Source organism: Microcebus murinus, chromosome 6 (assembly GCF_040939455.1).
Source record: "Microcebus murinus isolate Inina chromosome 6, M.murinus_Inina_mat1.0, whole genome shotgun sequence".
Taxonomy (NCBI): domain Eukaryota; kingdom Metazoa; phylum Chordata; class Mammalia; order Primates; family Cheirogaleidae; genus Microcebus; species Microcebus murinus.
The window spans coordinates 26786355-26801293 of record NC_134109.1 but is presented as its reverse complement, the minus strand read 5'-3'; the positions used below and the strand labels follow the sequence as shown (position 1 = coordinate 26801293).

The 14939-nt window shown below is 41.0% G+C and overlaps 1 protein-coding gene across 1 annotated transcript in view; it reads right to left on the bottom strand.

Moving 5' to 3' along the window:
* TMED10 (transmembrane p24 trafficking protein 10) overlaps positions 1-9763 on the bottom strand; it is a 34777-nt gene extending 25014 nt beyond the window's left edge. Inside the window, exon 1 of the mRNA XM_012742264.3 lies at positions 9468-9763. Within this exon, the coding sequence (XP_012597718.1) occupies positions 9468-9692 (225 nt within the window). The 5' untranslated portion in view covers positions 9693-9763. The remainder of the gene's footprint in view (positions 1-9467) is intronic.
* Between the last annotated feature and the right edge of the window lie 5176 nt (positions 9764-14939).

Sequence of the window (14939 nt, the reverse complement as noted above, 5' to 3'; positions counted from 1 at the left end):
CTATGGACAACCCAACTTATGGCATTTCATATTTACAAATGGGCCTCAAAGGCTCCATTAAATAATTAAATTAATAATTTGGGAACAGTTTCTTCCACGCATGTAAACAAACCCGCATGGCATAAAGCAGTTCTTTGGCGCAGCATCTTTATGCTAGCAGCTAGTCTCATAGAGAAGCAACTGATAGAAACACAAGAACACGAAGAATCAGGAAATCCAGACAAAAAAGTTGACAAAAGAATTAGCTGGGCTGGGTGCCGTGGCTCAAGCTTGCAATCCTAGCACTCTGGGAAGCCGAGGCGGGTGGATTGCTCGAGGTCAGGAGTTCGAAACTAGCCTGAGCAAGAGCAAGACCCCGTCTCTACTATAAATAGAAAGAAATTAAATGGCCAACTACTATATATAAAAAAATTAGCCAGGCATGGTGGCGCATGCCTGTAGTCCCAGCTACTCGGGAGGCTGAGGCAGGAGGAGGATCGCTTGAGCCCAGGAGTTGGAGGTTGCTGTGAGCTAGGCTGACCTCACGGCACTCACTCTAGCCTGGGCAACAAAGTGAGACTCTGTCTCTAAATAAATAAATAAAATTAAAAAATAAAGGAAAAAAAAAAGAATTAATTGAAGCCTTTTGTCTCACTGAAGCAAGATCTGCTAAGCATGAGGAGCAAGATCCTAACTTTGAGTGGTTTATAAAGTTTTACTGTGTAGTGAGAATATCAGCTGATATAAAGCCATTTATGATGAAAAAAAGAAAAAAGCTACGCAAACAACCCTAAATACCTTTTTTAAGAAACTGATTTCAGTGGTAAGCCCCACTCCTCCAGCGACAGAATCAAATCCTGATTCTCTAGCACCCACTCCATTCTCTCGAGCACCATCATCTCCATCATATTCCAATTAATGTTAACCTACCTTCTTTCTTGCCTCAAAAATGCCCCTTCCAGTAAGCAAGACACTGATGCAACTTTAGGTGTTAACCTTTAATATATTTTCTTAAATTTCTCCTATCTCCTATCTAAACTTTTTGTATAAGTTTGTTTTTATGTTCTGTTTGTTTGAATTAAAAGGAAAAGCACTATAGTTTCTGTAACTTATTACAGTACAGGGGTAGTATTACTATTGTAGTAGTACATTGTATTACCAAATCTGAGCCATTATAGTATTGTTATTACTATTATTACCATGTATGTGCTGTTCAACAGGGATCCAAGTTACATACAAATTCAACCTAAAGACATTCTCAGGAATATATCTCATCAGTAATCCAAGGACTGCCTGTATTTAGATCACTAACCATACTTCCAATCTAACAGTACTAACAGATGGTAAACTAGATGAAGTATGCTATGTTGACTAAAGCCAGGAATGATTAGGGCCTGAATGGTTATTGCATGGAAAGACAGAGAAAAGGACACGTAGGTACACTCTCAAGAAAGCAGCAGCAAGATTTAGAAACTGAAAAGATAAAAAAGATGCCTAACAGAGTAAGTATTCAATCCTTTTAGCTGATAAAAAGGGATAGTAAGGAATCAAAGATGATGCCAGCATTCCTACGTGGTTTTTAACCTGATAAGGAATAAACTACATGAAGGATCCAACATTAGGGGTATGGAGGGAGTGGGAAGAAAGGACTGTGGTTGCATATATAATGACCAGGGACTGTGGGTCTCTATGCTTCATTTGGTAAGAGTTCACAAGTGAATTTGAGCCAATAGGTTTTTTTCTCCTAAGATATAAAAAAAAGCAGAAAGAATACCAACGCATTAAAGATGCTGTAGTTTTAGACTAGAAAAATAGTACTATAAACACTTTCAAAAAGCTACAAGTCACCACTGTATCTCTTAAAAAAGAAGAACATGGACAATTCTGATGGCTTAGAAGCTTAATGGGCATAAAATGAATTTACCCTGATCTTATAACCAAGAGCAAGTATCAAGTCTATCAACTGCATTCCTGAAATCAAAGGATCACATCTAGATTTTACCCAGAACAAAGTCAAACTTAGGCCATGAGCAGAATTTAGCTACACTAAATTCTTTCAAATTTCCAACACAATTCAGTGATGGTATAGCACAGTACAGAAATATTGGTTAAGCTAAAATATGATCAAGGAGGCTGGGAGACTTTTTGTATAAGTGTTGAAACCAGAAATAGAAAATTTCCAGGCACTGGCATGATAATGGATAGATGCTCTCTTCCTGCTTCTATCAGCATTTGCTACATTAACTTAACATAGGCAATACGTCATGCTTGACTTGGGGGAGGAAGGGGTGGGGGAAGAAAAGGGGAGAAAGAAGGGGAATGAGAACGAAAGACAGGCGGGCGGCTGCCTTAACAATACTACTGCGGGGGTGAAGCCAGATCAAATGTTTTTTTTCATACTGTTCCAAAGTTATTTACGGTAAAACCTCCAATGTGACCCTTTTAGGCACAAACAAAGCCTTGTTCTTTCTTAACAACTAGTCCCTTGATTTCCCACACTTTATGCTGAACAATGAGATTGGGGGCACAGGATAAAGCAGATGACATCAACTTTCCTCAAGTCGGAGGCTTGTTTGGGAACCCAAATTCTGGTCTGTGGCCAGCTGGCTGATTTCACAGAGGGCCCTACTGTCCAGCCTGCCAGGCTGCGTATGCATATGGGGGCAATGGCTCAGGATCAACCACCAGCCAGTAATCCACAATTCACACAAGAAACAGCATAGAAGTCATTGCACCCCACTAGGTTACCTTTAAAAATTTGTTCCACTTTCCTAAAAACTAGACTATCTTCAGAAGTCATCATAAGATAGAGTGTGGCAATTTCAAACTTTAAGTAGCTCCCTTCTCTAGATCAGTTCAAAACAGAAGAGGCTGTAGAAAATTGTTTATTGAATAAGTGACATATCTCAGCTTCTATGGAGAAGGAAACACAAGGTCAAGTTTTAATTAAAAGCTAGAGATCTTGTATATAATACAAAAAGACTCTAGATTTGCTCTTTTAAAAGCTAATATACTAGGCTCACACCTGTAATCTTAGGGAGGCCAAGGTAGGATTGCTTGAGGTCAGGAGTTCGAGATCAGCCTGAGCAAGAGTGAGACCTGGTCTCCACTAAAAATGTAAGGAAATTAGCTGAACAACTAAAAATATAAAAAATCAGCCAGGCGTGGTGGTGCATGCCTATAGTCCTAGCTACTCGGGAGGCTAAGGCAGGAGGACCGCTTGAGCCCAGGAGTTTAAGGTTGTGAGCTAAGCTGATGCCATGGCTCTCTAGCCCAGGAGACAGAGCAAGACTCTATCTTAAATAAAGAAATAAAAGCTAATATACCAATTAGCCTCCTGTACTAAACCATCTACTTATTGACCTGTTGCTAACCCAGTGGACACTAGTCACACTAAATATAAATTAAAAGGGCCATATTTTTCCCAATAGAAAAAGATCAGCCTAAGTAAAGGCCCGTAGGATAGTTATTGAAAAAAAGGATGGCTATGTTTGAGGAATGAGCAACAAGCAACCTATTCATTCTCCTTTCCAGCACAGAACAGCCCTCAATACAGATACCATTAATAAAAAGCTGAAATATAATCACTCCAAATAAAATAATTTAAAAACTATAGCATATATATTTCCATACAGCTTTTGGTGAAGGTGAAAAAAAGTTATAAGCCAGGCCAGGCGCAGTGGCTCATGCCTGTAATCCTAGCACTCTGGGAGGCCGAGGCAGGCGGATTGCTCAAGGTCAGGAGTTCGAAACTAGCCTGAGCAAGAGTGAGACCCCGTCTCTACTATAAATAGAAAGAAATTAATTGGCCAACTAATATATATATAGAAAAAATTAGCCGGGCATGGTGGTGCATGCCTGTAGTCCCAGCTACTCGGGAGGCTGAGGCAGGAGGATTGCTTGAGCCCAGGAGTTTGAGGTTGCTGTGAGCTAGGCTGACCTCACGGCACTCACTCTAGCCTGGGCACCAAAGTGAGACTCTGTCTCAAAAAAAAAAAAAAAGTTATAAGCCAATGTTTTCCCAACTGACAAGTTGCTTCCTCATAATTTTTAGGCTTAAAGTTTGGTAGGACTATATGACTCAAGGCTGAATTCTTCAAATGATCTGTTTAGCTTTCTTATCTATAAACTAGCTGGGAAGGATTGACCATAACTGGGAATAATATCCAAATTTTAGAAAATCTCATTTAGCAAAACGAATTGTTAATTAGAATTAGCACTCTTGAAAAATGACAACAAAAAAATGTTAGACCAATTAGACTATTTGGAAAAAGCAGAAAAGGTGTTTATAAATGGCTTAAATTATTACCATCAGGCTTTTCTTTCCTTTCTGGTGATGATTATGACAACTCTCACAATTGTTGTTTCCCTTTCTGTAATCTATTTCCAAAGTATAAATTACCCTTAAGCAACAACTCCTCTTATCCCCTATCTTCTCTAATAAACGGTACTGAATCTTATTAAAACTATTATGGTATCATCTAGTCTTAATGAAAATGTGGTTTTCAATTCAAAATCAAGAGAGTTAAAATTTCGAGTCCCTACCACAGGCTTTTATTATGGAACTGAAATAATGAGGAAACTTCCATATTCACTATGAATGATGAGTTGATACTTCCTGCTTCAATTTTGCACAGCAAAGTCTTTATATCCAATATTATTTAGCCTGATTTAGCCTCATTTTGTGAAATGAGTAGGGAAGAGGGGTATGGGATAGACTCAACCAGAAATCTCAACACAAAATGCATCTCAATATAGGTCTAAAGCAGGTATCTTTGCAGCAGAGGTCCATCCATCACTTCGATCCATCTCTCTCTGTTCAGAGAGGCCTCCCCTGACCACTCAAGTACTCTTAACCCTACTGCCTGATCTTTCCTTAAAGGACTTATCACTACCTGAATTTGTATTTTTTTACTTGCTTTTTGTTTTTGTTCCCCATAAGAGCTCACAGACTTTGTCCCCTGTTCATCTCACATCCCCAGCCAGGGCTGGCACAATCTAAATATTAAATAAGTATTTATTGAATGAATGAAAGAATCACAAACAAAATACTCAGAATTCCTCTCATAAATATTTCATATCTGGTTATTTCAATGACATATAGGGCAAGGGGCTCAGAATAGCATTTTTTTTTTTTTGGAGACATAGTCTTGCTTGTCTTGTCTAGAGTGTAGCAGTGCCACCATAGCTCACTGCAACCCCAATTTCCTGGGCTCAAGTGATCCTTCTGCCTCAGCCTCTCCAGTAGTTGGGACTACAGGTGCACGACATTACATCTAGCTAATTTTTCTACTGTTTGTAGAGATTCGGGGTCTCACTTTTGCTCAGGTTGGTCTTGAACTCCTGATATCAATCAATTCTACCATGGCACTAGGATTACAGATATGAGCCACCACACCTGGCAGCAATTCAATTTTAATTTGACAAAGAAAGAAAAGAGTACTAACATCTACAGAACGCCACAATGCACCCTGTGCAATAAAGAACTCACCCATCTCAATCAGTCCTTCTAACAATTCTATGAGCTCTATCATATCCATCTTACAAATAAAGGACCAGAAGAGAAAGGTTAAGTAAGTCCCCCAAGACCATACACCCTTTAAGTAGTGGAACTGCTTGGATTTGAACCAAATCTACCTGACTCTAGATCTAGGCTCTTTCTACTATATAGCACAGGGCTTCTCAAGAAGACTACGATATTTAATTCAGTTGTACTACAATGTGTACATTAAACTGAAGTTACAAATATGAATAAGACATTAAAGAGTTCACAAAGTAAGCACTACACTATATGAAAAATGTCATGTAAAAAAGGATTGATGGAAACATATAAGAGGTGTCAAAAAGCAAAGACTGAACCAGGTTAAGAGAACATCATGTTCAGAGAACTGCAAGGTGCTTAGTATGGCTAGAGTCAGAGTGGGAGGAAGGAAATAAAGAGGAAGAGAGAAAGATCAGAGATGAGGCAAGGACAGTGCCTATTCCTTTGTTCACTCATTGCTTATGATGAAGTCCTACTATGTGTGCCAAGCACTATATTAGACAACCATTGCAATGATGAATGAGACATAGCCAAGGAGCTTATAGTCTATCCCAGGAGATTGGTAAACACACAACTGCAACCGAGTAATACAGAATAACCCAGGTGTGTTCACTGGATATCAAGATTCTCCTAGATGGCATAAAGGTGAAATCAGACAGGTTAATCAAGGCACTACATTCAGAGATCCTTCTAAGGGAGAATACCTCATTCACTGCAACCACCAAATGCCAAGCCCTGCTGGCAGGTTTGCACTATAGAAGTCCCCAGTTCTCCTCCTACCTCAAACCAAAACACAGCTGCTTGAATCAGGGGAGGGCACGTGACCAAAGAGAAGACAATCCATAGGCTGATCAGAGACCTAAAATGTGGCCTGTCATATAAAGAGGAGCTCCTGCACCCAGCAGTTGCACCTCAGAAACCAAAATGCTGCATAGAATCCTTGAGGCAGAGTCTGAGGCCTAAGTGGTCAAAATGTAAGAAAAAGGAGAAGTGAACAGACACTATGAAAAAGATTGCACAGTTCACAAATGTGTTCTGTGGCCTGCATAGTATATTATATTTTTTTAAAAATGACACCCAGCTTGTGGTCTCTAAATACTATTCCCCACAGAAAAAGGAATCAGAACTCCTTGGAAATAGCTGCTCTGAGGTCAGGGGATAGACATACACAAGATAAGCCTAGAACACCTCAGTGTGCCAGAAAACAAGGTGGCTATCAAAGCATAACAGGATTGTGTCAAAAGGATAAAGAAGCCAATAAGACAAATTGAGCATAAAGAATGGATACAACTGAATAAAACACAATGAATCTAAAAACTGAAACAAAGCAATGAATTCAGTATAATACTTACAAAAAAAAAAAAAGAAAGAAAACCCTCATTGGACTACACTGGAAATAACACAGGCAGCAATTCCTTACTCTGAAAATTGTCAGAAGAAATGAATTATGCATTTATCCTGTCTACATGAATTATAAATTTTAGGGTAATTAAATAGTCTTAATTGATGAATTCCTTAAGAATAATTTTAGCTAATAAATGTGGAAAGAATAAAAAAATTAGAAAATAGGCCGGGCGCAGTGGCTCACGCCTGTAATCCTAGCACTCTGGGAGGCTGAGGCGGGCAGATTGCTTGAAGTCAGGAGTTCGAAACCAGCCTGAGCAAGAGCGAGACCCCCGTCTCTACTATAAATAGAAAGAAATTAATTGGCCAACTAATATATATAGAAAAAATTAGCCGGGCATGGTGGCGCATGCCTGTAGTCCCAGCTACTTGGGAGGCTGAGGCAGGAGGATTGCTTCAGCCCAGGAGTTTGAGGTTGCTGTGAGCTAGGCTGACGCCACAGCACTCACTCTAGCCTGGGCAACAAAGTGAGACTCTGTCTCAAAAAAAAAAAAAAAAAAAATTAGAAAATCATCACTTTGCCACTTTAATGAAACAATAAATTCATACAGTAGTCATTAGTGGATTCATAAGTGAAAGATTAATGGGAAGCTTTACAATGGAAGCTTTAGGCTCTTACTACCTGGCTAGACAGAAAAATGCACCCCCACCCCAAGATGTCTACATCCTAATCCTCAGAACCCATGAATATGTTATCTTATATGGCAAAAGGGACTTTGTAGAAGTGATTAAACTAAATGGTCTTGAGATGGGAGATTATCACTAGGGTCCTCATAAGGGAAAGGAGGAGGCAAGAGAGTAAGAGAATGAGATGAGATGATGATGGCAGAGGAGGGAAGAAAGGAAGAAGAGAGAGGGGAGAGACAGAAGAGGTAAGGAAGAAAGTGTAGAGAGGGAAGGGAGAGAAGAGTTAAAGACACTGTGCTATTGGCTTTGAAGATGGAGGAAGGAGACATGAGGCAAAGAATGCAAGTGGCCTCTAGAAGCTTTTAGAAAAGGCAAGAAAACTGATTCCTACCCCACCAGCCCCCCAGCTTCCACAAGAAACACAGCCCTGCTGCCACCTTGATTTTAGGACTTCTGACTTCCAGAACCATTAAGATAAATGTCTGTTGTTTTAAGCCACTAAGTTTGTGGTAATTTGTTAACAGCAGCAGGACACTAATATGCACCTGACCCCACTGATCAATCTTAGCAGCAGTAAGGGGCACAAAAAGTACTGTGTGTTCCTGCCGTGATGCCACAAAGTGCCCTTAACAAAAAGATAAACCTGAATCTAATTACATTTTTATAGTTGATTTCTTTTACAAGAAATATTGGAGAAGAACTGGTTAAAAGACACCTCTAGAAAGCAAACAGATCCAAAATGCAGGACATTCTCTGAGGGCAACTGACTCCAATAATTCAATTGCAAGCCAAAAAAAAAAAAAAAAAAGTGAGGCAAAGAGTAGACTGCTTAAATACTTGAGAGATACAACAAATTAATTTTAAATAGACATTTTTGAGACAAGTGTGAAAATCTGAATATGAACTGAGTATTAGATAATATCAACAAATCACTGTCAATTTTGTGAGGTGTGATTATACCCAAATACTATGGTTATATTCATATTTTAAAGGAGATGCATTCTGAAGTATTCAGGACTGAAATATCATGACATCGAGATTTACTTCAAAACAATTTAGCATAAAATGATAAGAAGGAAGCAGTTAAGATGATACAAGTGTGAAGATCCTGATAATTGCTAAACCTGGGTAATGGGTACAAAGATGGACTCACCGTACTATTCTCTGTAACACTGAAAACAAACCAATGCCAAAATCAATTGGAACTGATTGGTGACAGTAACCAGTAATCAACTTTAATCAATTACAAGAATTACAAATTTAAAACAAGGAGAGAGTAAGATTGAAGTACTTTTCCCTCGACAAACTTAGCTACCAAACTAAGAAATCAATTCCGTCTGTGACATTTACTAGTTTAGCTTACCTCTCTAAGCCTCAGTTTCCTCATTTGTAAAATGGGGCTAACAGTACCTACCTACTCCGAAAGGATAATGCACTAAATAGTAATGCATGTAAAGTAGCACAGGAACTGACACAGCAGATGCTCAAAATAGCAGATTTTATTAATCACAGTCAGCTTTATTGTCTCCATTATTTTCCTGCAGGTAGTGCTGTGTCATATGACACTAATCCTCATAAATACTCAACATCGAAAGACTTCTTTGGAGAAGTTCAAGGTACCTGAGACCAAAACAGGTACAGGACCCTGGCAATGGCCACCCCAGCTCAGCTGTCATCACATCCGCCAAGGCCTCGAGGCCCTTCTGTGGGTTCCCAGGCATTGGTGCCCAGACCCGCCCCGCCCCGCGAATGGCAACGAACGGGGTGAGGGGGCGGTCTCCACCACACGTCCTTCGCGCTAGAGGGAGGCCAGGCCAACCCCCAGGCCTTCGCTGGCCCGACTGCCCCGTACCCGGGCTCCCCCCGCCTAAACCTGTGGTCTCCCCTCCCGACCCCACGCCGCCCAGTGCCGCACCTTGAGGTGGCTGCGCAGGCCGCCCGCGCCTCCAGACTGGTCGGTGATCTCGTACGCGCCGGTCACTAGCAGGTCCTTGTGGATCTCCTCGCGGAGGCACTTGCGAGAGTTAATGGGCAAATGGAAAGAGATGGTGAGGACCAAGCTGGGGCCGAGCAGGAACAAAAGCAGGAACGCCAACGGGCAAGGGCCACGCCAGGCTAGTGGGCCAGTCAAATCAGACATGGTGCCGGAGACTCGTTCACCTCCCCGGGCCTCTACAGCGCCGGAACCGGGAGGACCCACGTGACTCACCTCTGACCCAATGATGCCTCCCGTGCCATTTTGGAGTCTGGCAAATAAAGGCAGACTATATAGCGAATCTTTTGAAAGGGAAGAAAGCATGTGATACCATGTCACAGGGTTAAGTGATTAAAGAAGATTTTTCTAGGAGATTATTGCAAAAATTTTATTTTTGTTGAGGTTAGTGACCATTGAGTCGTCCATGGCAAGTATGGGCACTCCTGGAAGTAATTCTCCTTTAACTTCCGGAAGATGTACCCGCGAGTTTTGAGGTCGGTGACACCATAGCAACCAAGCCCCAATAGGAAACAGCCACAAGGCCTTTCACTGGGCCCGCCCACCGGCCGCCTAGGTGCGCGGGCGGTGGCTGAGTCTGTTTCCCTGGGCAGGGGTAGCTTGCCGCTACGCACAGCGCCTTGACGCCTTGGTGGCAGCTGTGACATTGAGGCACCCGAGAGGAAAATTTCGAGGAAAGATCTTAATTTGGTTATTAGCGAGTGCGGACCAATACGTCAGAGAAGAAGGTGTGGTGGTCACACCTTAGGCATCCAGTTCATGCCCCTGAGTAGGGTATTTGTGCTGGAGTAACTGGCTTTCTGAATGTGCATCTTATTATTTTTTAGCAAACAATGAGCATCTTCTATGATAGGTTATATTCAAACTAACTTTGAATTGATTTAAGTTGATTAAAATACCACGTTTTTGGTCCAGTCTGAGAGATGAACATAATTAAGGCTTTACCAGGTAATCGCATATTTGTATGTTTTAAATGCACACTTTAGGGATCAAATTGTCTATCTATAATAAGCAAAATCACACAGTCATCATTCATGCATTCATTCAACAAATATTTATTGAGTACCTACTGTGTGCCAGACACTATGCATGTATACCACCATGTTTATTCATTTAACAAACCATTATTAGGATTCTATCAAATATCAGAACTGAAGAATATATGAAAATAAACATGGAAAGCAGCCTATGTTTGGAATCATTACATACTTTGATTAATGTTTATTGAGCAACTACAGAAATACCCAAAAGATGGACTGTCCACTCTTAGTAATTTAAATGATTGTTCTTTTCTTAATTACTCCTTTCAGTCCATCTAGTTCTTTTCCTGGAACTGAAGTCCCACAAACAAAACAAGAACTGTAGAACATTAAAATTTTGATAAATGCCATATAATAATTATTTTATGAGGTGTCCACTTAGGAACATTTAGTTTGATTGTTTTATCCCTCATCTAAGATAAGATTGTTAGTCTACTCAGTACATCCTGATAATTTGCATTGGCCTTTTCCCTCCCAATGCAGGGAATCAGTAGAAGCAGTTATGTAATTCATTGTTTACTTGCATTCCAAAGGCTCTGCTGACCAATAATAAGAGATTTGCAGCCCATTAAAAAACTGTGTATTAGGCCAGGTGTGGTGGCTCATGTCTGTAATCCCAGAACTTTAGGAGGCAGAGACCAGGTGACCACTTGGTCCAGGAGTTCAAGGTTACAGTGAGGTCTGATCAGGCCACTGCACTCCACCCTGGGTGGGCAATAGAGGGAGACCCTGTCTCTAAAACAAAAACAAAAACAAACCTGTATGTGTTTTCTTTACAATTTCCATCTTACATTTTACATTTACATAATAGATCATGTATTTTAAAATATTTTTACACATCTGAATGCTGTCATTTGACATTTTCAAAAACACTGTGAAATAGTTTGGGTAAGTCTGTTCATTTTACAGATAAGGAAACTGAGGTTCTGAGAGGCCAAAGAACTTTTGTACTGTTAAAGAAAAAATTATTCATAACACCTGCTAGAGAACTGTAAAGTAGATCTTTATTCAAAGGATACCATCAAGATAGGTATACAGGGGACTACTACAATGAGGTTTGTAATAGGGGTGGGAGATTGGACTCAACTGTACACACAAAGAAAAGTAGGAATTTATAGCCAAGGATCAGGATAAGAGTCAGTAGATGAAAAATTACTAAGAGGAACTACTGGGGGAAAGGGGAGATTCTGGCAAAACTAACTTGGCAGGATTCTTATAAAATTGGACAATGCAGAGACAAGGAAGTCTAAAAGTCATTACCTAGTTTAGAAGACACTTCAGCCTGAATATAGTTTGGTCAAGGAAAGAATCTTTGCTAGTATCCCAAATCCCACTTTGTTTTTTAGAGTTGGGGTCTCCCTATGGTGCCCAGGCTGGTCTCAAACTCCTAGGGTCAAGGGATCCTCCCACGTCAGCCTCCTGAGTAGCTAGGACTACAGGCTTGTGCCACCACACCCAGCTCAAATCCTATATCTTAAAAGTAACAAAGGCAGTCCAAAGACCTGAGCTTTCTTCAGGAAGGTGCTATTATTTCTTATTTTTCAGATGAAGAAACTGAGACTTAGAGAAGTTGAGTTTATTTTCCTATGTCACAGCCCTCAAGTTCTTCTTGTCCTGTAGTCTCACTTTTCAACAACCTCCAACACCTCCTGTCTCCCTTCTCTCCTTTATAGGTTCTCCTTAGCTCTCACCCCTTTCTAATATGCATATATTTTACTTACTTACTTATTGTGTTTATTAATCTGTCTCCCTAATTAGAATGTCTGTTTTGTGATGGCAGGGATTTTTGTCTATTTTGTTCACTGTTTTATTTTCCAAACCTAAAAAAGTGCCTGGCACTTATATAAAATAAGTAATGGTTCAGTATAATAAGACTGTTTCCTTAGAAGGCCTAACAACAAATTCCTTCCATTATTCTTTAGCTGTTTTCACACAAATTAACTTAATCCATAATGTATCTAAAGTTTAGGCATGATTTCAGTTTTACTAGTAACATACATATCTTTTTCTAAAATTGGAAAATGTGTTCTTGTTTTCATATAAGGACACAGAAAAACAAAACAAAACAAAACAAAACAGCAGTTTTCTCTATGCTATGGAATTGGAGGACAGGGTAGATACTCCTGGGAAACTGAAACTTTTAAACTTGCACCTGCATTAAAGAAGGTACCATTTTACATCTTTATGGGGAAAAGGGTTCGTTTGGAATTAGAGAGCAAATGGAAAGTGTCCTGTAACTAGAGTAAATACTGCTTTTTGGCCAGTAATCCTCTGCCATCCCATCATCCTGAAACTTCCCCAGCCAGACTCACCTAAGATTCCTAAACCATGGGAGCCTCTGGAGGTGAAGAAATGTCATAAGGACACACCCTTTATCCAGTCTATCCATCAGCCACAGGTTTCTTTTGTATAGGAAGGTGCATATTTAAAACGTACCTCATCCCAGACAGTGAATCAGAAACTCTAAAATCTGCATTTTTGTTTTTTTTGAGACAGAGTATTCACTTTGTTGCCTGGCATAGAGTTCCATGGCGTTAGCCTAGCTCACAGCAACCTCAAACTCCTGAGCTCAAGCGATCCTCCTGCCTTAGCCTCCCCAGTAGCTGGGACTACAGGCATGTGCCACCATGCCCTGCTAATTTTTTCTATACATATATTTTTAGTTGGCCAATTAATTTCTTTCTATTTTTATAGTAGAGACATGGTCTCGCTCTTGCTCAGGCTGGTTTCGAACTCCTGACCTTGAGTGATCCAGTGATCTGCCTGCCTTGGCCTCCCAGAGTGCTAGGATTACAGGCGTGAGCCACCACACCCGGTGTATATAAATCTGCATTTGTAACAAGCTTGCTGGGTAATTCTGTGTTTGGGAGTCCTTGGTAGTGCTTGGGCACCTTCCTGATGCTTTCTTTAACCAGCCTGATCCTCCAGTGTGGCTTGAGGCTTCCCAGCTCCAACGCAAAAGCTATCAAAGATTCCTAACCCCAGCGTCCCTGCCATTCATGTGTACCGTCCCACTCACATGTGTATTTACATAGCTAAAACAAGATGGGTTCTGTGAAGATACAAAAGACCCCTTTGGAAAGCAATTTGGCAGTATTCACCATGTGCCACACTCTTTAACCCAGAGAGGATTCCAAAGGTCTCTTCAATGGGTCCTCTGAATGTTCGTGTCCCCCAGGACCTGATCCTGGGAACTGGTGCTGCGTTCCAGGTGATGTCATCCAGTCCCGCAGCTTTAAATGCATTCCTAGGCCAATAACTCCCAAACATGGATCTCCAGCCCTGACCTCTCCCCCAAGTCCCAGAGTCTATACTGAGCTCCCCACTTGACATCCTTACTTAGGTGACTAACAGTGAGCTCATACTTAACTCTTGATTTCCTTTCTCCCACACCCCTCCCAAATCTACTTCTTCCCCATCTCGGTCAATGGCACCACCTTCTACCCAGTCACTGAGACCATCTTTGTTTCCTCTTTTCCTCATCCGCTCCCCACACAGAGCCCGTTCATCAACAAGTCCTATCAGTTCTGAGTCCTAAAATATACGCTGATCAGTTTCTACTTGTCTCTAACCTAGGGGTCCACAAACTACCGCTAGGTCCACAAACAGCTAGGCAGGCCACATCTGGCATGAAACCTCCTGTTTTTGTATTGCCCGAGAGAACTAAGAATGGTTTTTACATTTTTGGAGGGTTGTTAAAAAAGGAGGAGGAGGAAGAGCAGGCGCAGGAGAAAGAGGAGAAGAACGTGTAATAGAGAGCTTTATGTGGGCTGCAAAGCCTGAAATATTTACTATCCGACCTTTTACTAAAAAAGTTTGCTTCTCTCACTATGCAAACAAGACAACAGCCTCCTGACTAGTATCTCTCCTTCCATTCTTGCCTGACAATAACCATACTCATTAATACATGCAGAATCGGCCGGGCGCTGTGGCTCATGCCTGTAATCCTAGCTCTTGGGAGGCCGAGGCGGGCGGATTGCTCAAGGTCAGGAGTTCAAAACCAGCCTGAGCAAGAGCGAGACCCCGTCTCTACTATAAATAGAAAGAAATTAATTGGCCAACTGATATATATATAAAAAAAAAAATTAGCCGGGCATGGTGGCGCATGCCTGTAGTCCCAGCTACTCGGGAGGCTGAGGCAGGAGGATCGCTTGAGCCCAGGAGTTTGAGGTTGCTGTGAGCTAGGCTGACGCCACGGCACTCACTCTAGCCTGGACAACAAAGTGAGACTCTGTCTCAAAAAAAAAAAAAAAAAAAATACATGCAGAATCATTTTTTTAAAAATGTAAATCGGATCAATTAGAATAAAACCCAAACACCTTACAGCCCAAAAGGTCACTGCAGTCAGGCTCTT